This window comes from Nycticebus coucang, chromosome X, assembly GCF_027406575.1.
Source record: "Nycticebus coucang isolate mNycCou1 chromosome X, mNycCou1.pri, whole genome shotgun sequence".
NCBI classification, from domain to species: domain Eukaryota; kingdom Metazoa; phylum Chordata; class Mammalia; order Primates; family Lorisidae; genus Nycticebus; species Nycticebus coucang.
Genome location: NC_069804.1, coordinates 81370799 through 81396830, shown reverse-complemented (window position 1 = coordinate 81396830; position 26032 = coordinate 81370799). Strand labels below are relative to the sequence as shown.

At 39.0% G+C, this 26032-nt stretch overlaps 1 protein-coding gene across 2 annotated transcripts in view; it reads left to right on the top strand.

Annotated features, from left to right (window-relative positions):
• Window positions 1-26032, top strand: part of PHKA1 (phosphorylase kinase regulatory subunit alpha 1) — a 397078-nt gene that overhangs the window by 319879 nt on the left and 51167 nt on the right. For both annotated transcript variants that reach the window (XM_053580169.1, XM_053580168.1), the window contains 3 exons: window positions 12607-12708; window positions 13582-13697; window positions 13822-13860. In XM_053580169.1, the coding sequence (XP_053436144.1) occupies window positions 12607-12708; window positions 13582-13697; window positions 13822-13860 (257 nt within the window). The remainder of the gene's footprint in view (window positions 1-12606; window positions 12709-13581; window positions 13698-13821; window positions 13861-26032) is intronic.

The window sequence follows — 26032 nt, the reverse complement described above, 5'->3', positions numbered from 1 at the left end:
GACTAGTGGACCTTTGGTGCTATTTATCAACACTGTATTAGTTGCATAACTTTTTGTCCCTCTGATTAGCAGGGAGAAGCATACTGCTTCTAGATGATGCTGAGCTTAGTGTAAAACATGCCAGCATGGGATCTGAGCTTGTCACAATTCATTCTTTCTTTTCATTTGGTTTGTAGAAAATGGACCTCTTCCTCTACTTATCTTGTGCATTAGAAAGAAAAAGGTCATACCTCTAGGAGCTAATGGCTTATTGGTGCTTTTAGTCACCAGATTCAGATAGTATATTTAGTTGAAGGTTGCAGCAGCACACACCTGGCTTTTTCATTTGTGTTAGCTTCATTTTTAGTACAGAATTGAATAGGATAGAAGAGATGGTTTTCCTGTTTGTGTCTGTGGCAACTTTCTAGATGATGTGTGGTTTAATTCTTTAAACATTTTGATCACTTATCACCTCTTTCCTTGTGAAGGTGTAAGATATTTAGAGTCTAATGTTAGAATCTTTTCATCAGACTATTTAATTTGGGAGAAATCAAGGTCAGATAGCAGCTGACACAGTTGTCTCTGAATAGTGACTTAAAATTTGTAATACTTATGTGTTAGTAATTTTTTTTAAGGCAGATCTTATTGTTTACCTTCATTTTAAATAAGTTTGTGTGACTGTGAATCATTTGTTTCTTGGTTTCTGGCTTCTTAAACAGGTAATAATTACATGACTTGAACACTGAAAGTCTGATTTTTTTAAATGTTAATCTCTCATATGGCTTTAAAACTGTGACAATATTATACTCAGCATTAATTTTGTTAGGCATTTGATGCATTCTTCAGCATTACTTTTGTTTCTTGGGTCATTTCAAGACCTGTCAGAGAAAACAAAATGCTAACCTGACTACAGGGGCAAAAATTCCACCCCCCACTGTATTATTCTTTGTTCTCCTGGTGCATCAAAGTGACAATCGCACACTGTCTCAATTGAGGGAGTCTAGCACAAAAGTGAAAAACAGCCTGGCTCTGTTAAAGGCTTGCAGTCAAAATATTTTGTATAGCTAGGTTCTGGCATGGTTTTCATAAGGCAGAGGGTCTACCTTCATGTCATCACTAAGGCAGGGAGACAACCTTAGTCTTTCCTACTTACACCATTTATTTTAGCTCGTCTTCCCCATTCCTTCATGTAAATCACTGCTGTGGAAATTAATTTTTTTTTCTGCAATAGAAATAAATATAATTTTCCTAAGAACTTCCACATTTAGTAAAAGGCTTTGTTCCTTATAGAAACTGATGCTAAATCTGCCTTTCCAGCTTGCTTAAAGATTTTCTTTGCAGCTGCATTTTTGTCACACTTTGCAAAAAGCTCTTCTGAATATTTCTCCATCACAAATGAAACTCAGTTTAACAGGATTGTCAGTACCCTCTGTGGGACCCCGTCACCACAGGAATAAAAACAGCTGAAGAGTGAAGCAAGATGGCCAACTGAAGTCTGCTTTTGGCAGAGGCTCCCATCCAGAGAGAGAAATAATGGGCAGAAATACCCAATAAAGCAGATGATCGGGAGCTGAGCTGAGAGAGAGGATCGATAGGTTCACATAACCCCTGCTACGACAAGCTGGGACTCCAAGGAAACAAATTTCAGGTAAAAAACTCATCCCAAAGAGGACAGAATCCTTCCTTTCCCCCCCACCCAAGAGTGGCATGAGGCAAGTATGGAACAGGGGAACTTTTGTTTCACCAAAGGGGACAGAATGACTGAGGGCTGGGACTCCCTCCACGGAGAGATACTGCTAAAAGCCCAGTCAGTCTCTGACCTGGGCCAAAAGCTAATCTAATATTCTCCCTACCTTATAGAACTCCCATCCACCCTCCCCCTTTTCCTGGAAGTCTGCAAGACTACCCCCTGCAAAATCTGAGCATTTGGCAGATTTTTGCTGGGGCGGGGCACCTCATGAGCTGTGGGATAGTTGCTCTGAAGCTATAATTTTAATAGAGGTGGGGAGTCACAAGGGGAGAGAGACTTGCCCCATGTTGGAAAGAGCATAGCTCGGGTCCTACACTACTAACCACCAGGAACTGTGGCCCACTGGATTCCTGGCTTGGCAGGCTGCAGTGGATGGCTCAGTTCCCCCACCGGGCTCCTGCAACTGGAGACTGCAGCCGTGACTCCCACCTGGCTCCTGCAACCCCCAGCTGGTGACTCCCACCCAGTTACTGTGACCCATGCAGCCCATGGCCTGAGACTCCCCCCCAGCTACTGTGACCCATGAGGCCCAGGACCAGTGACTCTGCCCTCCATCTCCTGAGACCAGCAGCCAACCCACAGCCAGCAACTCCTGCCCAGACCCTGTGACCCACGGCCATCGATTCCTGCCCAACTATGCAAACCATGACCCGTGGCTGGTAACCACGGGTGGCGACTCCCACCCAGCCCCTGTGACCCACAGCCCATACCCGGCAGCTCCTGCCCAGCTCCTACAGCTCAGGGCTGGTGAATCTGCCCTTTGGCATCCTGCCTGGCTCCTGAGACCCACGGCCCATGGCTGGTGACTCCTGCAACCCCGGAATCCCCTGAGGCTGGCCACTCTGCCTTCCGGCTGCCTGTCTGCTCCTGTGGCCGAGGCCAGGGGTTAGCAGCTCCACTACTTGGTTCCCTGCCCAACTCCTGCAAGCCTTGTGGCCAGTGGCAATGCTCTCCAGCTCCCTGCCGTCTCCTGTGACCTGCACACAGCAGTACCACAGACTGGAGGCACCACCCTGGACAGTGGCAGTGCCACCCATGACAGTGGTGGCAGCTTCACGGTTGCTCCCACTGGGGTCAAAATGAGCTGCCAGTGAACACCCGCTGCCTAGATGCTGAAGACCTTTTGAACTGTCAACCAGCTCAATTGGTTTGGAACTCTTCACCTGGGGACCCATCAAGGTTGTACCCTGGTTGTGTCATTGTGGGAGTGTGGGATTCTCCCATTCCACTTGTCACCTGTAGGGGATTGGGGTATCTTATTGGCTTATATATCTCCTTCACTAGGATTGGACAGAGACTAACTGAATACTGGTCAGTGCCATCTAGCCCCAAGCAGATGCCCAGAGTTTCACACAGTAGTTCTGAATAGGACTTTTGTCAAGCTCTAAGGCAGGCATCCTCAAACTTTTTAAACAGGGGACCAATTCACTGTCCCTGAGACCGTTGGAGGGCCAGACTATAGTTTAAAAAAAAAAAAAAAACTATGAACAAAGTCCCATGCACACTTCACATATCTTATTTTGAATTAAAAGAACAAATACAATCACACTGCCGCATGTGGCCCATGGGCCACAGTTTGAGGAACCCTGCTCTAAGGGAAAAGCCACAATCACTAGTCTCAGTTCTTTGGTAAAGGGTTAGTTAATTACAACTCTAGGAGCCCTCAATTCAATTTCACCTTACCAGCTTCTCTAGCCAAATGGTGAAAAATAATCATGGGGTGGAATCAGTGGAAAAATTTTGGCAACATGAATAATCAGATTAGCTCAAGTTTACCAAGGAATGACAAAGGAGACACAACAGAAAATCCCATTCATAAACAAATGGCTGAGATGTCAGAAATTCGATTCAGAATTTGGATTGCATATAAGATTAACAAAATGGACATAAAGATGGAATTAGAAAATCAAGGAGCAATTCAAAAGTTGTCTCAAGAATTCAATGAATTCAAAGACAAAATCACCAGAGATTTTGTCACACTGAGGCAAGAACTTGCAGTCCTCAAAGATCTGAGAAATACAATAGAAGTTTTCAGTAAAAGAATGTAGCAGGCAGAAGAAAGGATCTCTGACATTGAAGACAACAATATTGAATGCTCCCAAATGCTCAAAAATGAAGAGAAATGGAGAGCAAAAACGGATCATTCCCTGAGAAAATTTTGGGACCACTCCAAAATATCAAACATTCACCTTATAGGAAACCCTGATGGAGAAGAGGATGGTGCAAAAGGCACAGATACTCTACTCCAAGAGATAATTGACGAGAACTTCCCAAGCATGGCAAGAGATACTGAAATTCAGGTACCAGACAGTTTAAGAACCCCAGCACAACTCAACCAAATAAAGTATCTTCTAGATACATTGTAATCAACTTCACCAAAGTTAATATGAAGGAGAAAATCCTGCAAGCAGCTAGATGTAAGAAAATTATAACCTACAAGGGGAAGAATATTCGAGTGACTTCGGATCTCTCTGCTGAAACTTTTCAAGCCAGAAGAAGATGATCATCAACCTTCAATCTCCTAAAGCAAAACAACTTTCAGCCAAGAATCCTGTATCCACCTAAATTGAGCTTCATTTATGACAGAGAAGTTAAATACTTTAATGACATGTACACATTGAAGAAATTTACCATAACCAAACCAGCTCTTCCGCATATCCTCAGACCCATCCTCCATAATGACCAGCACAATGCTCTACCACCAAAGTAAACTCACTCTGAAATTTTTGACCAAAACCCAATTTCTACGGTGGTGAAAATATTCAAAATCCCCACTGGACTTTTGAAAAAAATGACACCCAAAATACAACCAGGTTTATCAATACTCTCAATTAATGTGAGCAGCTTAAATTTTCCTCTTAAGAGGCACAGGTTGGCTGACTGGATACAAAACTCAGGCCAGATATCTGTTCCATACAATAATCTCATCTTACCTTAAATGATAAATATAGACTCAGGATGGGCATCTGTAATCCAGGCAAGCAGAAATCAGAAAAAAGCAGGGGTGGAAATTTTATTTGCAGATACAATAGGCTTTAAACCAGCAAAAATAAGGAAAAACAAGGATGGTCACTTCATATTTGTAAGGGAAACACTCAACATGATGAGATGTCAATTATTTGCATTTATGCACCCAACCAGAATGCTCCTCAACTTATAACAGAGACCTTAACTGATATGAGCAATTTAATATCTTCCAGCACCACAATAGTTGGAGATTTTAACACCCCTTTGGCAGCGCTGGATAGATCCTACAATAACAAACTAAGCAAAGAAATTATGAACTTAAACTTCACCATATAACAATTGAATTTCACAGACATATAGAGAACATTTCATCCTAACAAAACTGAATACACATTCTTCTCATCAACCCATGGAACATCCTCCAAAATTTATCACATCTTAAGTCACAAGTCTAAACTCAGCAAATTTAAAAGTATAGAAATTATTCCTTGCATTTTCTTGGATTATCATACAATAAAAGTTAAACTCACCAATAACAGGTATCTGCATACTCATACAAAGACATGAAATCTAAATAACCTTATGCTGAATTATAGCTGGGTCATAGATTAGATTAAGAAGAAAATTGCCAAATTTTTGGAACAAAACAATAATGAAGACACAAATAATCAGAGCCTGTGGGATACTGCAAAGGCAGTCCTAAGAGGGAAATTTATAGCATAGCAAACCTTCCTCAACAGAATGGAAAGAGAGAAAGTCAGTAAGTTAATGGGACATCTTAAGCAAATGGAAAAGGAAGAACATTCCAAACCCAAACCAAGCAGAAGAAAAGAAATAACTAAAATTAGAGCAGAATTAAATGAAATTGAAAACAAAAGAATTATTCAAAAGACCAATGAATTAAAAAGTTGGTTTTTTTGAAATATTCAACAAAATTGATAAACCTTTGGTGAACCTAACGAAAAATAGAAAATTTAAGTCCCTAATATCATCAATCAGAAATGACAAAGGTGGAATAACAACAGACGCCCCAGAAATTCAAAGAATCCTTAATGAATACTACAAAAACCTTATTCTCAGAAATATTATAATCTGAAAGAAATTGACCAATACTTGGAAGCATGCCAACTTCCCACACTTAATCAGAAAGAATTGGAAATGCTGAACAACAGACCTATATCAAGTACTGAAATAGAATCAACTATATGACATCTCCCAAAAAAGAAGAGTCTGGGACCAGATGGCTTCACATCAGAATTCTACCAAATCTTTACAGAGGAACTAGTACCTATATTACATAACCTTTTCCAAAACATAGAAAAAGAAGGAATACTTCTCAACACATTCTATGAAGCAAATATCACCCTGATTCCCAAACCAGGAAAAGACCCAACAAGAAAAGAAAATTATAGACCAATATCTTTAATGAACATAGATGTAAAAATATTCAATAAGATTCTAGCAAACAGAATCCAGCAACATATCAAATGAATTATCCACCATGACCAAGTGGGTTTCATCCCAGGGTCTCAAGGTGGGTTCAAAATACAAAATCTATAAATATAATACATCACATAAACTAAAAAACAAAGACCATATGATTCTCTCAATAGATGCAGAAAAAGCTTTTGACAATATCCAGTATCCTTTCATGATCAGAACACTTAAGAAAATAGGTATAGAAGGGACATTTCTTAAACTGATAGAGGCCATCTACAGCAAACCCACAGCCAATATCATATTGAATGGAGTAAAATTGAAAACGTTTCGTCTCAGATCAGGAATCAGGCAAGATTTCCCATTGTCTCCATTGCTTTTTAACATTATAATGGAAGTCTTAGCCATTGTGATCAGGAAAGAGAAGGCCATCAAGGGTATACAAATAAGGTCAGAGGAGATCAAACTTTCACTCTTCACAGATGATATGATTTTATACCTGGAAAATATCAGGGACTCAACCACAAAACTCTTAGAAGTAATCAAGGAATACAGTAGTGTCTCCAGATACAAAATGAATATTCACAAATCACTAGCTTTTACATATGCCAATAATAGTCGATGTGAAAAAAACAGTCATGGAATCTATTTCCTTTACAGTTGTGCCAAAAATAGCCAAGCAATCTATTCCCTTTACAGAAGATGAAATATTTGGGAATTTACCTAACAAAGAATGTGAAAGATCTCTATAAAGAGAATTATGAAACTCTGAGAAAAGAAATGGCTGAAGATATTAAGAAATGGAAAAACATACCATGCTCATGGCTAGGAACAATCAATATTGTTAAAATGTCCTTATGACCCAAAGCAATTTACAAATTCAATGCAATCCCTATCAGAACACCACCATCATACTTTAAAGATGTGGAAAAAAATAGTACTTCATTTTGTATGGAACCAGAAAAATCCTTAAATAGTGAAGACATTCCTGAGAAATAAAAAGAAATCAGGAGGAATCACACTACCAGACTTCAAACTACACTATGAATCTATAGTGATCAAAACAGCATGGTATTGACCCAAAAATAGAGAGGTAGATTTATGGAACAGAATAGACAACCAAGAGATGAACTCAGCTGCTTATTGTCATTTGATCTTTGGCAAGCCTATCAAAAATATTCAGTGGGGGAAAGACTCCCTATTTAACAAATGGTACTGGGTGAACTGCCTGGCAACCTGTAGAAGACTGAAACTAGATCCCCACCTTTCACCATTAACAAAAATTGACTCTCACTGGATAAAAGATTTAAACTTAAGACATGAAACTATAAAGATTCTTGGAAAGAGTGCAGGAGAAACACTTGAAGAAATTGACCTGAGAGAATACTTGATGGAGAGGACCTCCCCCCAGGCAATTGAAGCAACACCAAAAATTTATTACTGGGAACTGGTCAAACTAAAAAGCTTCTGCACAGCCAAGAACACAGTAAGTAAAGTAAGCAGACAGCCCTCAGAATGGGAGAGCATATTTGCAGGTTATACTTCTGACAAAGGTTTGATAACCAGAATCCACAGAGAACTCAAACTTACTAATAAGAAAAAAACAAGTAATTTCATTTTATTGTGGGCAAGGGACTTGAACAGAAGCTTCTCTGAAGAAGACAGGCACATGGCCTACAAACACATGAAAAAACACTCATCATCTTTAATCATCAGAGAAATGCAGATCAAAACCACTTTGAGTTATCATCTAACTCCAGTAAGAGTGGCTCACATAACAAAATCCAAAAACTACAGATGTTGGCATGGATGTGGAGAAAAGGGAACATTTTTGCATTGCTGGTGGGTGTGCAAGCTAATTCGTCCTTTTTGGAAAGAAATATGGAGAATACTCAGGGATGTAAAAGTAGACCTGCCATTTGATCCTGCAATTCCTCTACTAGTTGTATATACAGAAGAACAAAAATCACTTGGCAACAAAGATATTTGCACCAGATTGTTCATTGGATCTCGATTCATAATAGCCTAGTCATGGAAGAAGCCCAAGTGCCCATCAACCCATGAATGGATTAATAAATTGTGGTATATGTATACCATGGAATATTATGCAGCCTTAAGAAAAGATGGAGACTTTAACTCTTTTACATTTACATGGATGGAGGTAAAACATATCCTACTTAGTAAAGTATCTCAAGAAAAGAAGAAAATAAAAAGAATAGAAGAAAAATATCCAATGTACTCAGTACTGTTATGAAACCAATTTACAATCACTCACACTTTCATATGAAGAATGGATCACAACTATGGCCCAAGATGAAGGAGGGAGATTGGGTGGGGAGTGGGGGTGGTCAGATCGAGGGAGGGTGAATGGTGGGATCACACCTATGGTGCATAATGCAAAGGTACATGTTGGATCTATTAGTATAGAGTATAAATGTCTTAACACAATAACTAGGTAAATGAGATGAGGTATATATTAACCAGTGTGATGTAAGCATTCCTAATTCTATATGAAATCAGTACATTTTACCCCATAAATGAATTAATGTATACATCATCTATGTTTTTATGATTTAATAATAAAAAAAAAACAGCCAGGACATTGATTGAAGGTACATGCCTGCAAGAGGTGGGCTCCCTGTCTGTTCTCCGAGAGCCCCGAGAAACCTCTCTTGTGGGGGCCCAGTTGCTAGGATCACATGCTTAATGGTTGCTAAGTGCTCTTTCCACTAGGGCTGGACTCTCATCTTTTTGCCCTACGAATGTTACAAAGTATAACACTTGCTTGCTAACAAGCTGCCAATCTTATCTCATTAGGGCATGCAGCTGTTTGAGGGCTTGTCTCTGGGCTGCAAAATATCTCCATGCTGGCTAGGAGATTGTCTCACTCCCAGTGCCTTCTTCAAGAACTGGTGGCTGCTTCTATAAGCCTGGTGTTCAGTATCCTACACAGGATATATGATCCTAAGCTGTAAATTGTTTTGTTTAAGAAAATTGAAGGTTGGGCGGTGCCTGTGGCTCAAAGGGGTAGGGTGCCAGCCCCATATGCCGGAGGTGGTGGGTTCAAACCCAGCCCCGGCCAAAAACTGCAAAAAAGAAAAAAAAAAAAATTGAAAGTTGAGGACCATCCTTTTCTGGCTTGAAAAGGTTCAGCTGAAAGATCTGCAGTCACCCTTTTACTTTTACCTTTGTAAGTAATACTTTTCTTATGCCTGACTACTTGAAGAAGTTTCTTCTTCATATTAACATTGGCAAAATTAATTACGAGGTGTCTAGGAGATGCTTTGTTCTCCTTCAAGAATCCCTACAATTCAGATATTTGATTACTTAAAGCTCTGCTCTTCTCTGGTGTCTCAGTCTCGGCCTCTGGAAACTGTTCAAAGTCACTTGCTCCTTCACACAAGGTCTCCTAGCATGGGCCTTGCTCTGGGACCCTGAGGTCCAAGCCTGAAGGACATTTTTCCTACAGTGGCTGTACCTGGCCTGCAGCCAAACAGTGAAGGTTCCATTCTGCCCTGGCTCAGTCCCCTCCCCCTTCTGGGCACTGTTCAAAGGCACTTTCTCACTCATCCAAGTTCTTTGAAGGTAACTCAACCTAGTGCTTTAGTCCAGAAAAATCCAAAAACCCCACAGGGTAGGCCTTCCCTGTCTGCAATCTCTTGCCACTGCTATAGCAGCAACCCCTGCAGCCACCACAACCATTATGGCCAGCCTCAGACCGATCACATCCACTTGCCATTTCTCTGCTGCTTTTCTCCTCATCCTGGGGTCCTGCCAACTCTCAGTGCCTCCCTGTGCCCCTGAAGGTATGTTTCTGGGTAGAGCCCACAAGCCAGAAGGGCCTGGAGTCTTCTCTCTCCAATCTCCCCATGCCCAGTTGCAAATACACTATCTATACTCTTCCACCTTGCTCCACCTCTCTCATGCTTTATTATCCAATCAGCCAGCCTATGCCTCTTCAATGGGGAATTCAAGTCATTAACATTTATAGAGAGAATTGATAAGTGTGGTGTTCTAGTCATCCTATTTTGTGAAAGCCATTGTTTAGTATTATCTTTTGCATCATTGTGGAAGCTGGGTTTTGTCCTTTAGTTTCTGGGTGGTTAGTTTGCTGGTATTCCATTGTTATTGTCATTGTGGAGAATAGGTATAAGTATTTCATATAGAGATGGTTTTATTGTGACAAACTTTCTCAGTGTTTGCATATCTGTAAACGGTTTGATTTCTCCATCTATTTTAAAGCTTAGCTTGGCAGGATATAGAATTCTGGGCTAAAAATAATTTTAAGTACATTAAAGGTAGATGACTGTTCTCTTCTGACTTGAAAAGTTTCTTTTGAGAAGTCTGCCATCACCTTGATGGATTTGCCCCTGTAGATCAATTGGTGCTTACTCCTGGCTGCTTGCAGAACCTTCTCTTTTATCTTGACTTTGGACAGATTCATGACAATGTATCTTGCAGAAGCTCTGTTTGAGTTGAGATGACCTGGGGTTCTATATCCCTCTGAAAGAATTGTGTCAGAATCTTTGGTGATTCTTGGGAAATTTTTATTTATGATGTCCTCTAGTAGAGCTTTCATTCCTCTGGGGCTTTCTTCTTCCCCTTCTGGGATACCTATAGTTTGTATGTTTGAATGCTTCATAAAGTTCTATAATTATCTCAATGAACATTATGCTTTCTCTCTCTTTGTTTTCTGTCTCTAACCTGGGAGGCTCAGGCAAGACAATTGCTTAAGCCCAAGAGTTTGAGGTTGCTGCCAGCTGTGATTCCACGGCACTCTAGGAAGGGTGACATAGTGAGACTCTGTCTCAAAAAAAAAAAAAAAAAACTAAAAAGAAAAAGAAAAGAAAGAGATAGACAAGACTAATAGTGGTGTACAGTAGAGTACTTTGACCCATACACACAAATCCCAGCCTCTAGTGGGCTGGTTTAGGTGGATCCCCTGTAAGGACCTCTTTGCCAGCCTGAGCAGACACAAGACCCCAGCTCCAGGAAATCAGAAGAAAAACAGAAATACTATAAATAAAAACAAAACAAGCAAACAAAAAACCTTAAGGGTAAAATGGGTGGGGGGAGTATAACAGGAGCAAGAAAACTAGCAACAGTGGAACCCTCATTATTGAAGAAGGAAAGAATGAAAAGTTATAATTACAGGAGAAAAAAAGGAAAAGAAAAATCTATGGGGAAATAAATTAAGGAAAATATTTTTACAAAAAGGAATATATATATATATACATCTTGCCATATATTACCTGGGCAACAGGTTATCTTCTGGGGTATTAGATGCTAATCACAATGCTGATACAGCTGTATAAGATGGAGGCTGGATGCCTGTGTCTTTCCAAGAAGACCTTGTCCTGTCTTCCTGACTTCTTTGCCCTCAATCCCCACAGGGTTGGGAGCCTAAAGCTCTCAGCCTGCTTAAGAAACACATCTCGACCTTTCTAAACCATGTCCCTTAGCCATGCAATGGCTTTCCCCGGAAAGCATCTGTCACTCAGATCTCCTAAGGAGAGGCTGCCCTGCTTATCAGGCATGCCAGTACTGGCCTCGCACTAGGACCCAATGAGCTAATACTGCAAAGCAGCTTTCCCACAATGGCTGTGCCACACCCAAACAACGAGAGCTCTGCTCTGCCCAATGGCTCAGTCCTGCCCCTGGGCACTGTTCAAAATCACTCGCTTGCTCACTCACCCAAGATCTCCCAAAGTAACTACCCTGGAAGGGCAGGACTTCTGTCAGTAAACTGGTGCTGCCACTGCCACCACCACATAAACTGGCCTCTGCCATCATGCAAGTACTCACCCTTGTGCCACTTCTCCTCTGCTTCCAACCTCCTCTTAGGGCCCTGAAGTCTCCTGCTGCTTTTTTGTACCCCTAAAGGCATGTATCTGGTAAGAGACCACCAGCCAGAGTTGCCTGGAGTCCCTTCTCCCTGATCTCACTATGCACAACTGCAAAGAAGCTGTCTCTAGTCCACTATCTTCCTCTATTTACATGTATAAATTCTTAATAAGTGTCTAATGTTGATGAACAAGTTCACAGTATCCTCTCATATTCTTCACAATTTCCTGGATTCATTTCTATTCTAAGTCTCTATATTTCCAGACTTAGAAGTTTTAATTATTTGAGTCCACGTGCATACATACATTCATTGCCTTTCTCTGAGTAGCATCTAACTCCATTGTTCTTTTATTCTTCCTACTTTCAAACAAAGATTCTATTAAGTACCCAAATGATGTGAAGGAGTGGTGAAAAATAAATTAATGACCTGGCTAATCCACAAACTGAATAGTCCTTAAATAAGAATTCATTGCAGTATGAATACCTAAGCAGTATATGCTAACAATTTATAATTCTATAATAACAATTTATAATTCTATCATTCTAAGCAAGAAAGGACATAGAAAAAAATAGGGAGGGAATGGAAAGCAGATCAGAAGTCATTCTGTTCTAATATTTCTGATGACTAGCTGAGGAAGCCACAGAGGGCCTGATGAATCTCAGTCCTTCAGCCATGAAGAATCTCCTGCATCACATTCTCAGTGGCAAGGAGTTTGGAGTGGAACGAAGTGGTAAGATTGAATAACTGCATTTCCATTTCAGACTGTTTGGTTAAGTGCCTTATTCATTTTAAAATGTTTTAACTTCTATCAGAGGAATCTTCTTGCACAAATAAATAAAACTCCCATATGTAAAACAGTTAAAATTAAAGCTGTCTTCTGACATAAGTTTAGAAAAATACTATGAATCTCATCTTTTTATTTCTTTCAATGATAAATGAACTAAGTGGATTGCTTACTATGATGTTTTGTTTTTAATTTTTTTATTCATTACCTTACATTATGTTATGTCTCTACTTTAGGACAACTAGCAACCCCTATCATCTGAAACTTTCTTATATTCTAATTACCAATATTTCAGTGCCACTTACAGTGATATATATGTGTAGCTGCTTATAGTATATCTAATGTATCTTTTCAACTTTTACTTAAAATATGAGTAGGAGTCCTTCACAAATTAATCTTCCACCTGCACTTGTGATTTTGGCAGTATTTTGTGTTGCATACCTAAAGTAGCAGATCAAATGAAAAGGGGTTATCTCTCACGCTCAACTTGCATGCTTAGGATAACAATATAAGGTCAGATAAATGGATGCCAGACCTTATAGTGGTAAAAGACAGTTTTAAAGCAGTACTCCTCAAGGTAGGGATCTTGCTAAACTGCAGGTTATGATTGAGTAAGTCTGGAGTGGGACCTGAGATTGTACTAACACTAACTCCTTGGTAGTGTTGATGGTGCTGGTCTGTGGGCCACCTTTTAAAAATAGCAAGGTTAGGTTATAGTTAGCTTCTAAATGAAGTTAAAAATAAAGACATACATCTGAGTCTTTTTACCACAGTAGAGAAATTATCCTCTCTTTCTCTTTAATCTTTCATGCTATGTAGTTCATCCTATTGATTCAAATGTCAGTCCTGCTATTTCTATCCATGAGATTGGTGCCACTGGAGCAACCAAAACAGAACGAACTGGGATCATGCAGTTGAAAAGTGAGATAAAGCAGGTAAGATACAACTTGGGAGATTAGCTGGGATATTGCCATGTTTATAAATATTCTTTTGGAATCAGACTTTATTGGGATCAATTATTTCATATCCTGAGTTTAATATGAGCCGTTTATTTTTCAGGTGGAATTTCATAGACTGTCTATCTCAGCTGAAATCCAGGTGAAATAACTAGAGATCCTTTAACATAGTTTAGCTTGCCTTTAGTTCTATATAACATCCAAGAGCTTATGGCCTTTTTACAAGTAAAGTAACAAACCATGAAGTAGCTTGTTTGAGTGTCCTTTGTAACAATCACTTTTTAAATAGATAACATGTTTCTGTACCAAACTACTTTGATAATTATTTTAGAAGGAAAGTAATTTGCATATGATAGCAAGAAATTGAAATTCTGAGTTGCTGTTGTTACGACTGCCATGCAATTTTAGAATTAATTTTCTTTATAAAACTGGACTTAGACATCTTACTTTTAAGAATAGGTACTAGAGCTGCATCTTACAAGGGTACATGTGAAACTTAGTAAATGTAGAATATAAATGTCTTAACACAATAATTAAGAAAATGCCAGGAAGGCTATGTTAACTAGTGTGATGAAAATATGTCAAATGGTCTATAAAACCAGTGTATGGTGCCCCATAATCGCATTAATGTACACAGCTATGATTTAATAATAATTAAAAAAAAAGAATAGGTACTAGAAAAAACATATTAGGTGAGGACCCCATTTTTTAAATTTGTTTTCAGGTCCTGTCTCCAAATTTGACTCTTATTGCCATGACAGAGTTATTTCTTGGCCAAACTTTAGTTAGGCTTCTGAATCTTCTCCTAGGCCCATCTGCATACTTCCTTTTAAAATTCCTTTTTAGCAAAAGAATCTCACTAAGTCATTTTAGCCAAAACCCTTTATTTCAGTATCTGATTATCCTTGATTCCTGACCATCCTCAATACCTGATCAGGTTCCAAATTCTCCACCACACCCCAGGTCATGTCTGTCTTCAACAGACATGTTGAGGTTGGTTGGTTTAGCAAGAATCCCTCTTACCAAACATTTCCTCTTACTAATTTTCTTTCCACTGATCCCTCACACTGGCCCATGGCAATAAATTCCTACTTGGCCATATTATATTGAGAGTTAAACTCAATCTCTCTCCTCCACTGCAAGACCCCAATAGCAGTGGTCCCTATACCCATCATAATGGTCCTGAATAAAGTCTTCCTTACCATGCTTTAACAAGTGTCATTGAATAAGTTTTTATTTAACAAGTTATACAAAAAGTATTATGGAAAAACAGAGGAGAAATAAGCACCTAAATCTTCCTGGGAGTTTCTGGGACTCACTAAACATGATATTATAGTCTTTTACTTTTTCCTACAGATGAGAATTGATGGAGTTGTTGCATTATACAAAGAAACAGTTGACCCATTTCTGTATTATAAAACTCTAAAAAAGCATATGGTTTCAAGATCTCTAACTTGAGGTCTCTCCTAGAGTCACCTTTTATGAAAAGCTCAAATCTGTTCCTCCTACTTTCAAAATAGAATTATGGTAGCTTACAGAATTAAGATACCTCCAGAAGGAGAGAGATAAAAAAGATATGGGGGGGTTATTTATTAGAGACAGGATCTCACTATGTTGGCCTGGCTGGAGTACAGTGGCTTTTCACAGGTGGAATCATAGGACCCTACAACCTCAAACTCCTGGGCTCAAGTGATCTGGCTGCCTCTGCCTCCAGAGTAGCTAGATCTATAGCTATGTTCCACCATGTGCCACTATTTGGTTTATTTAATCTAATCTTTGTTTTTTATTTTTTTTAAGAGAAAGGGTCTCATTACATTGCCCAGGCTGGAGTTCAGGGGCTATTCACAGGCACAATCCCACTACTGATCAGCACAGGATCAGTAGTTTCAACATGCTCCATTTCTGACCTGGGCTAGTTCACCCCACCTTTAGACAACCTGGTAATCCCCGCAGAAGGTCACCATGTTGATGCCTAACTTTGTGTGGACACATGATCAATATAGTGCTCTATAGCCCAAAAGTCCTAGATTTAAGCAATCCTCCTGCCTCAGCCTCCAGAGAAGCTGAGACTACAGGTATGTGCTACTGCACCCAGCTGTCATTTTGTTTGTTTGTTTTTTTTTTTTTTGAAGGAATCAAAAACCATTTAGGAGGAGAATTAGCCAATGCAATAAGCTTAATTTCAAGTTAACTCAAATACACTCATCAAATACTCTTTGACATTTATATTTATGCAAGTGCAAGAATGGGATGGAATAAGACAAGCCTTATGCTTTTTAAAAATGTGTTCACTTTATAATTTTTCCCCAGGTAATTTAAATAATCTGGACATTTTTCTATTTGAAAGGTGAAAGCTACAATATTGAAGAGTTAAACTGAGGTTATTAGTATAAACCATTCTTGTCTTGGTTGAAAGTGATTGGTTAAACATTTTATAATTGTTTATAGTCAGAGTATTACTTAAAATTTCATTACATATACAGAACTTGAAGTACATGTTCCCATCTAGATTAATTTATATTAAGATTTAACCTACCAGTTGGGTGTGCTGACTAACACCTATAATCCTAGCGCTTTGGGAGGCCAAGGTAGGAGGATCCCTTGAAGCCAGGAGTTCAAGACCAGCCTGGGCAATGTAGTGAGACTCCATCTCTACAAAAAAGTAAAACAAATTAGCTGGGCATGGTGGTATATACCTATAGTCCTAGCTACTAGAGAGGCTAAGGTTAGAGGATCACCTAAGCCCAGGAGTTTGAAATTATATTGAGGTATGATCATACCGCTGCACCCCAGACTAGAGAGCAGAGTGAAACTCTTGTCTCTTATTTAAAAAAAAAAGGAAAGAAAAAAAAAGAGAGATTTAACCAACCCAGCTACATCATGCTTTATTCTGCACATTTACTACCTATAGGTATGAAAGGGAACTATAATCATTAGGATGATAATTTAGAAGATTGACAGCCTGAAATTTTTGTTACTTTCTTATTTCTAAATATTGATTTCTGGCCGGGAGCAGTGGCTCACAACTGTAATCCTAGCACTCTGGGAGGCCAAGGCGGGTGGATTTCTTGAGCTCACGAGTTTGAGACCAGCCTGAGAAAAAGCAAGACCCCATCTCTACTAAAAAAGAAAAAAAAAATAGAAAAAAACTGAGGCAAGAGGATTGCTGGAGCCCAAGCTGAAGGTTGCTATGAACTATCACACCTCGGCACTCTAACCAAGGTGACAGTTTGAAACTCTGTCTCAAAAAAATAATCCGATTTCCATCCTCACCTGTCTGTCTGGTATTTTGTATTGTTCTAGGTCCTTTTCTCTATCACTCATCAATGCCTTTTTCTGATTTGGAAATAAAAGCATTTTTAAGGTAGTTTTATTTAATTTTACCCTTTACTATGACTTCTAGACTTGCAGGATGTTCAACCTGTGCCCTGCAGGCCACAGGAAGATTATTTGAGGCCTGTTTTGCTTATCTGTCATGTCAGAAATCATGAAAAGTATGCACAGACTTTGTTTTTGTTCATCATTTTTTGTTAGTGTTTGTGTATTTAATGTGTGGTCGAAGGCAACTCTTATTCTTCCAATTTGTACTAGCCAGACAAGAAGAAAGGTTGGGCACACCTGTCTAGAGTAAGTCTATTTAATCAGTGTTTTAATAATATCATGCTGGTTGTTTATAGTACTTAAATAGTCTGTACTTTCATTCTACTAATAACTTTTTTCCTTATGTATTGTTGATGTTCATTTTATTGGAGTATGTGAATTTTTTTTAAACTGCTTTTAATTTTTTTTATTGTTAGAGATTCATTGAGGGTGCAATAAACCAGGATACACTGATTTCATTTGTTAGGCAAAGTCCCTCTTGCAATCGTGTCTTGCCCCCAAAAGGTGTGGCACACACCAAGGACCCACCCCCCTTCCTCCTTCCCTCTCTCTGTTCATCCTTTCTCTATTCCTCTCTCAATTTTTCTCTCTCTGCTCTCTCCTTCCCCCACTCCCACTGTGACCTTAATTGTCATTAATTGTCCTCATATCAAAATTGAACACATAGGATTCATGCTTCTCCATTCTTGTGATGCTTTACTAAGAATAATGTCTTCCACTTCCATCCAATTTAATACAAAGGATGTAAAGTCTCCATTTTTTTTAATGACTGAATAGTATTCAACGGTGTACATATACCACAGCTTGTTAATCCATTCCTGTATTGGTGGGCATTTAGGCTGTTTCCACATTTTGGTGATTGTAAATTGAGCTGCAATAAACAGTCCAGTGCAAGTGTCCTTATGATAAAAGGATTTTTTTCCTTCTGGGTAGATGCCCAGTAATGGGATTGCAGGATCAAATGGGAGGTCTAGCTTGAGTGCTTTGAGGTTTCTCCATACATTCTTCCAAAAAGGTTGTATTAGTTTGCAGTCCCACCAGCAGTGTAAAAGTGTTCCCTTCTCTCCACATCCACACCAGCATCTGCAGTTTTGAGATTTTGTGATGTGGGCCATTCTCGCTGGGGTTAGATGGTATCTCAGGGTAGCTTTGATTTGCATTTATCTAATAGATAGGGATGATGAGCATTTTTTCATATTTGTTAGCAATTTGTCCGTCTTCTTTAGAGAAGGTTCTATTCATGTCTCTTGCCCCTTGATATATGGGATTGTTGGCTTTTTTCATGTGGATTAATTTGAGTTCTCTATAGATCCTAGTTATCAAGCTTTTGTCTTATTGAAAATATGCAAATATCCTTTCCCATTGTGTAGGTTGTCTATTTGCTTTGGTTGTCGTATCCTTAGCTGTACAGAAGCTTTTCAGTTTAATTAAGTCCCACTTGTTTATTTTTTTTGTTGTTGCAATTGCCATGGCAGTCTTCCCCAGGCCAATATCTTCCAGTGTTTTTTCTATGCTTTCTTTGAAGAATTTTATTGTTTTATTCCTTAAATTTAAGTCCTTTATCCATCTTGAATCAATTTTTGTGAGTGGAGAGAGGTGTGCGTCCAGTTTCAATCTTTTACATGTGGATATCCAGTTCTCCCAACACTATTTATTGAATAGGGAATCTTTCCTCCAAGGTATGTTCTTGTATGGTTTATCAAAGATTAGGTGGTTGTAAGATATTAGTTTCATTTCCTGTTTTCTATTCGATTCCAAGTGTCTATGTCTCTATTTTTGTGCCAGTACCATGCTGTCTTGACCCCTATGGATTTGTAGTACAGCCTAAAATGTGGTATGGTGATGCCCCCAGCTTTATTTTTATTACTAAGAACTGCCTTAGCTGGGCGGCGCCTGTGGCTCAGTGAGTACGGCGCCGGCCCCATATGCCGAGGGTGGCGGGTTCAAACCCAGCCCCGGCCAAACTGCAACCAAAAAATAGCTGGGCGTTGTGGCGGGCGCCTGTAGTCTCAGCTGCTCGGGAGGCTGAGGCAGGAGAATCGCGTAAGCCCAAGAGTTAGAGGTTGCTGTGAGCCGTGTGATGCCACGGCACTCTACCCGAGGGCAGTACAGTGAGACTCTGTCTCTACAAAAAAAAAAAAAAAGAACTGCCTTAGCTATACTGGGTTTTTTTCTGGTTTCATACAAAACGCAGAATCATTTTTTCCAAATCTTGAAAGTACGATGTCGGTATTTTAATAGGAATGGCATTGAATAAGTAGATAGCTTTGTGAAGTATAGACATTTTAACAATATTGATTCTGCCCATCCATGAGCACGGTGTGTTCTTCCATTTGTTAAAATCCTCTGCTATTTCCTTTCTGAGGATTTCATAATTTTCTTTATAGAGTTCCTTCACCTCTTTTGTTAGGTATATTCCTAGATATTTCATTTTCTTTGAAACTATGGTGAAGGGAGTTGTGTCCTTAATTAGCTTCTCATCTTGACTGTTATTGGTGTATACAAAGGCTACTGACTTGTGGACATTGATTTTATATCCTGAGATATTACTGCATTTTTTGATGACTTCCAGGAGTCTTGTGGTTGAGTCTTTGGGATTCTCTAAGTATAAGATTATGTCATCAGCAAAGAGGGAGAGTTTGACCTCCTCTGCTCCCATTTGGATTCCTTTTATTTCCTTATCTTGTCTAATTGTATTGGCTAGAACTTCCAGCACTATGTTGAATAGTACAGGTGACAGAGGACAACCTTGTCTGGTTCCTGTTCTAAGAGGAAAAGCTTTCAGTTTTCCTCCATTTAGTAAAATATTAGCTGTGGGTTTGTCATAGATAACTTCAATCAGTTTCAGAAATGTGCCACCTATCCTTATACTCTTCAGTGTTCTAGTTAGAAAACGATGCTGGATTTTATCGAATGCTTTTTCTGCATCTATTGAGAGGATCATATGGTCTTTGTTTTTGCCTCTGTTAATATGGTGGATACCGTTTATGGACTTGCATATGTTAAACCAGTCTTGCATCCCTTGGATGAAACCTACTTGATGATGATGTATGACTTTTTTGATGATAAGCTGTAATCTATTGGCTAGGATTTTGTTGAGAATTTTTGCATCTATATTGACGAGTGAAATTGGTCTGAAATTCTCCTTTTTAGTTGGGTCTTTTCCTGGTTTTGGTATCAGGGTGATGTTTGCTTTGTAGAGCATGTTGGGGGAAGATTCCTTCTTCCTCAATTTTTTGGAATAATTTCTGCAGTACAGGAATAAGCTCTTCCTTGAAGGTTTCATAGAATTCTGGTGTGAAGCCATCTGGTCCAGGGCATTTTGTTGTTGTTGTTGTTGTTGGAAGCTTTTTTATTTTTTCTTTAATCTCATTGCTTGAAATTGGTCTGTTGTATTTCTTTTTTTTTTTTTTTATTGTTGGGGATTCATTGAGGGTACAATAAGCCAGGTTACACTGATTACAATTGTTAGGTAAAGTCCCTCCTGCAATCGTGTCTTTCCCGTATAAAGTGTGACACACACCAAGGCCCCACCCCCCTCCCTCCTTCCCTGTTTCTGTTCCCCCCCCATAACCATAATTGTCATTAATTGTCCTCATATCAAAATTGAGTACATAGGATTCATGCTTCTCCATTCTTGTGATGCTTTACTAAGAATGTCTTCCACGTCCATCCAGGTTAATACGGAGGATGTAAAGTCTCCATTTTTTTTACTGGCTGAATAGTATTCCATTGTATACATATACCACAGCTTGTTACTCCATTCCTGGGTTGGTGGGCATTTAGGCTGTTTCCACATTTTGGCGATTGTAAATTGAGCTGCAATAAACAGTCTAGTACAAGTGTCCTTATGATAAAAGGATTTTTTTTCCTTCTGGGTAGATGCCCAGTAATGGGATTGCAGGATCAAATGGGAGGTCTAGCTTGAGTGCTTTGAGGTTTCTCCATACTTCCTTCCAGAAAGGTTGTACTAGTTTGCAGTCCCACCAGCAGTGTAAAAGTGTTCCCTTCTCTCCACATCGATGCAAGCATCTGCAGTTTTGAGATTTTGTGATGTGGGCCATTCTCACTGGGGTTAGATGATATCTCTGGGTGGTTTTGATTTGCATTTCTCTAATATATAGAGATGATGAACATTTTTTCATGTGTTTGTTAGCCATTCGTCTGTCGTCGTTAGAGAAATTTCTATTCATGTCTCTTGCCCATTGATATATTGGCTTCTTGGCTTTTTTCATGTGGATTAATTTGAGTTCTCTGTAGATCCTAGTTATCAAGCTTTTGTCTGATTGAAAATATGCAAATATCCTTTCCCATTGTGTAGGCTGTCTCTTTGCTTTGGTTATTGTCTCCTTAGCTGTACAGAAGCTTTTCAGTTTAATGAAGTCCCATTTGTTTATTTTTGTTGTTGTTGCAATTGCCATGGCAGTCTTCTTCATGAAGTCTTTCCCCAGGCCAATATCTTCCAGTGTTTTTCCTATGCTTTCTTGGAGGATTTTTATTGTTTCATGCCTTAAATTTAAGTCCTCTATCCAGCTTGAATCAATTTTTGTGAGTGGGGAAAGGTGTGGGTCCAGTTTCAGTCTTTTACATGTAGACATCCAGTTCTCCCAACACCATTTATTGAATAGGGAGTCTTTCCCCCAAGGTATGTTCTTGTTTGGTTTATCGAAGATTAGGTGGTTGTAAAATGTTAGTTTCATTTCTTGGTTTTCAATTCGATTCCAACTGTCTATGTCTCTGTTTTTGTGCCAGTACCATGCTGTCTTGAGCACTATGGCTTTGTATTACAGACTAAAATCTGGTATGCTGATGCCACCAGCTTTATTTTTGTTACAGAGAACTGCCTTAGCTATACGGGTTTTTTTCCGGTTCCATACAAAACGCAGAACCATTTTTTCCAAATCTTGAAAGTACGATGTTGGTATTTTGATAGGAATGGCACTAAATAAGTAGATTGCTTTGGGAAGTATAGACATTTTAACAATGTTGATTCTTCCCATCCATGGGCATGGTATGTTCTTCCATTTGTTAATATCTTCTGCTATTTCCTTTCTGAGGATTTCATAGTTTTCTTTGTAGAGGACCTTCACCTCCTTCGTTAGGTATATTCCTAGGTATTTCATGTTCTTTAAAACTATGATGAAGGGAGTTGTGTCCTTAATTAGCTTCTCATCTTGACTGTTATTGGTGTTTACAAAGGCTACTGACTTGTGGACATTGATTTTATATCCTGAAACATTACTGTATTTTTTGATGACTTCTAGGAGTCTTGTGGTTGAGTCTTTGGGGTTCTCTAAGTATAAGATCATGTCGTCAGAAAAGAGGGAGAGTTTGACCTCCTCTGCTCCCATTTGAATTCCCTTTATTTCCTTGTCTTGCCTAATTGTATTGGCTAGAACTTCCAGCACTATGTTGAATAGTAAAGGTGACAGAGGACAACCTTGTCTGGTTCCAGTTCTAAGAGGAAAAGCTTTCAGTTTTACTCCATTCAGTAAAATTTTGGCTGTGGGTTTGTCATAGATAGCTTCAATCAGTTTTAGAAATGTGCCACCTATGCCTGTACTCTTCAGTGTTCTAATTAGAAAAGGATGCTGGATTTTATCAAATGCTTTTTCTGCATCTATTGAGAGGATCATGTGATCTTTATTTTTGCCTCTGTTAATATGGTGGATAACATTTATAGACTTGCGTATGTTAAACCAGCCTTGCATCCCTGGGAAGAAGCCTACTTGATCGTGATGAATGACTTTTTTGATGATAAGCTGTAATCTATTGGTTAGGATTTTTTTGAGAATTTTTGCATCTAAGTTCGTAAGTGAGATTGGTCTGAAATTCTCCTTTTTGGGGGGTCTTTTCCTGGTTTTGGTATCAGGGTGATGTTTGCTTCATAGAATGTGTTGGGGAAGATTCCTTCTTCCTCAATTTTTTGGAATAATTTCTGCAGTACAGGAATAAGCTCTTCCTTGAAGGTTTGATAGAATTCTGGAGTGAAGCCATCTGGACCAGGGCATTTTTTGGTTGGAAGATTTTTTATCGTTTCTTTGATCTCAGTGCTTGAAATTGGTCTGTTCAGGAGCTCTATTTCTTCCTGGCTGAGTCTAGGGAGAGGTTGTGATTCCAAATATTGATCCATTTCTTTCACATTGTCAAATTTCTGGGCATAGAGTTTCTGGTAGTATTCAGAGATGATCTCTTGTATCTCTGTGGGATCAATTGTTATTTCCCCTTTACCATTCCTGATTGAGGTTACTAGAGATTTTACTTTTCTATTCCTTGTTAGTCTGGCCAATGGTTTGTCTATTTTATTTATTTTTTCAAAAAACCAACTCCTTGTTTCATTAATTTTCTGAATGATTCTTTTGTTTTCAATTTCATTGATCTCTGATTTGATTTTGGATATTTCTTTTCTTCTACTGAGTTTAGGCTTAGATTGTTCTCCTTTTTCCAATTCCATAAGATCTCTTGTGAGATTGTTGATGTGCTCTCTTTCTGTTTTTCAAATGTAGGCATCTAAGGCGATGAATTTTCCTCTCAAAACTGCTTTTGCAGTATCCCACAGGTTTTGGTAGCTTGTGTCTTCATTGTTGTTATGCTCAAGGAAGTTAATGATTTCCTGTTTTATTTCTTCCTGCACCCATCTGTTATTCAACAGAAGATTGTTTAATTTCCATGCCTTTGGGTGGGGTCGAGCATTTTTGTTAGAGTTGAGTTCCACCTTTAGTGCCTTATGGTCTGAGAAGATACAAGGTAAAATTTCAATTCTTTTGATTCTGTTGATATTTGTTTTGTGTCCCAGGATATGATCAATTTTGGAGAATGTTCCATGGGGTGATGAGAAGAATGTATATTCTTTATCTTTGGGATGGAGTGTTCTATATGCGTCTATCAAGCACAGTTGTTCTAGGATCTCATTTAAATCTCTTATATCCTTGTTTAATTTCTGTTTAGAGGATCTGTCCAGCTCTGTAAGAAGAGTGTTAAGGTCCCCTGTTATTATGGTATTATCAGATATCATATTGCTCAAACTGAGTAAGGTCTGTTTCAAGAATCTGGGAGCATTTAAATTGGGTGCATAAATATTTAGAATTGAAACGTCTTCTTGTTGTATTTTTCCCTTGACCAATATAAAGTGACCATCTTTGTCTTTTTTGACTTTAGTTGCTTTAAATCCACATGTATCTGAAAATAAGATTGCAACTCCTCTTTTCTTCTGAATTCCATTTGCCTGAAAAATTGTCTTCCAACCCTTGACTCGGAGCTTTAATTTGTCTTTTGAAGCCAGGTGTGTTTCTTGCAGACAGCAAATGGATGGCTTGTGTTTTTTAATCCAGTCAGCCAATCTATGTGTCTTCAGTGGGGAATTCAAGTCATTAACATTTATTGAGATAATTTATAAGTGTGGTAGTATTCTATTCGTCTTATTTTGTGAGAGTCCATTGCTTAGTTTTATCTTTTGAATCAGTGTGGAGGTTAGGTTCTGTCCTTTAATTTCTGAGTTCTTACTTTGCTGCTGATCCATTGTGGTGGTCAGTGTGCAGAACGGGTTGAAGTATTTCCTGTAGAGCTGGTCTTGTTGTGGCGAATTTCCTCAATGTTTGTATATCCGTAAATGATTTGATTTCTCCGTCAATTTTGAAGCTTAGCTTAGCAGGGTACAGAATTCTGGGCTGGAAATTGTTCTGTTTAAGTAGATTAAAGGTAGATGACCATTGTCTTCTTGCCTGGAAAGTTTCATTAGAGAAGTCTGCTGTCACTCTGATGGATTTGCCCCTGTAGGTCAACTGGCGCTTACTCCTGGCAGCTTGCAGAATCTTTTCTTTTGTCTTGACTTTGGACAGGTTCATGACAATGTGTCTTGGAGAAGCTCGGTTGGAGTTGAGGCGACCTGGGGTCCGATATCCCTCTGAAAGCAGTGTGTCAGAATCTTTGGTGATGTTTGGGAAATTTTCTTTGATAATATTCTCTAGTATGGCTTCCATTCCTCTGGGGCATTCTTCTTCCCCTTCTGGAATTCCTATAACTCGTATGTTGGAACGCTTCATAAAGTCCCATAATTCTGACAGGGAACGTTCTGCTTTCTCTCTCTTCTTTTCTGCCTCTTTTACTATCTGAGTTATCTCAAAAACTTTGTCTTCTACCTCTGAAATTCTTTCTTCTGCATGGTCTAACCTGTTGCTGATACTTTCCATTGCATCTTTAAGTTCCCTAATTGACTGTTTCAGTTCCTTCAGGTCTGCTATATCCTTTTTATATTCTTCGTATCGTTCATCTCTTATTTGATTCTGTTTTTGAATTTCCTTTTGGTTATTTTCCACTTTATTAGCAGTGTCCTTCATTGTTTCCATCATTTCTTTCATTGTTTTCAACATGCGTATTCTAAATTCCCTTTCTGTCATTCCTAACATTTCCTTATAAGTGGAATCCTCTGCAGTAGCTACCTCATGGTCCTTTAGAGGGGCTGTTCTGGACTGGTTCTTCAAGTTGCCTGGAGTTTTCTGCTGATTCTTCCTCATGAGTGATTTCTTTTATCTGTTTCCTTACCCTAATTTTCCTTTCACTTCCTCTTGCTGTTGAAGTTCTCGTGCCTGTGGACTAAGGGTTACAGGACCAGACGGGTGAGAAGGTTGAAGAGCAAAAAAGGGATGAAAGAAAGGAGGACCGAGTGATAAGAAAAAAAAAAAGAAAAATAGAGAAAGGAGAGGGTGTGGGTAAAAGGAATATTGACAGAAAGAAGAGAGGCACAGAAAGAGGGAGACAGAGCAATATAGGTGTACAGTAGGGTACTTTGATACAACCTTAAAAAAAAAACCACCTTCTGGGGGTGCCCAGTTGGTTGGTTCCCTTGAGGTCAGCAGCTCTTTGCTAACCTGATCAGACACAGTACCCCACCTCCACCAAGTAGAGAGGAAAGACAAAAATGCTATAAATCAAAT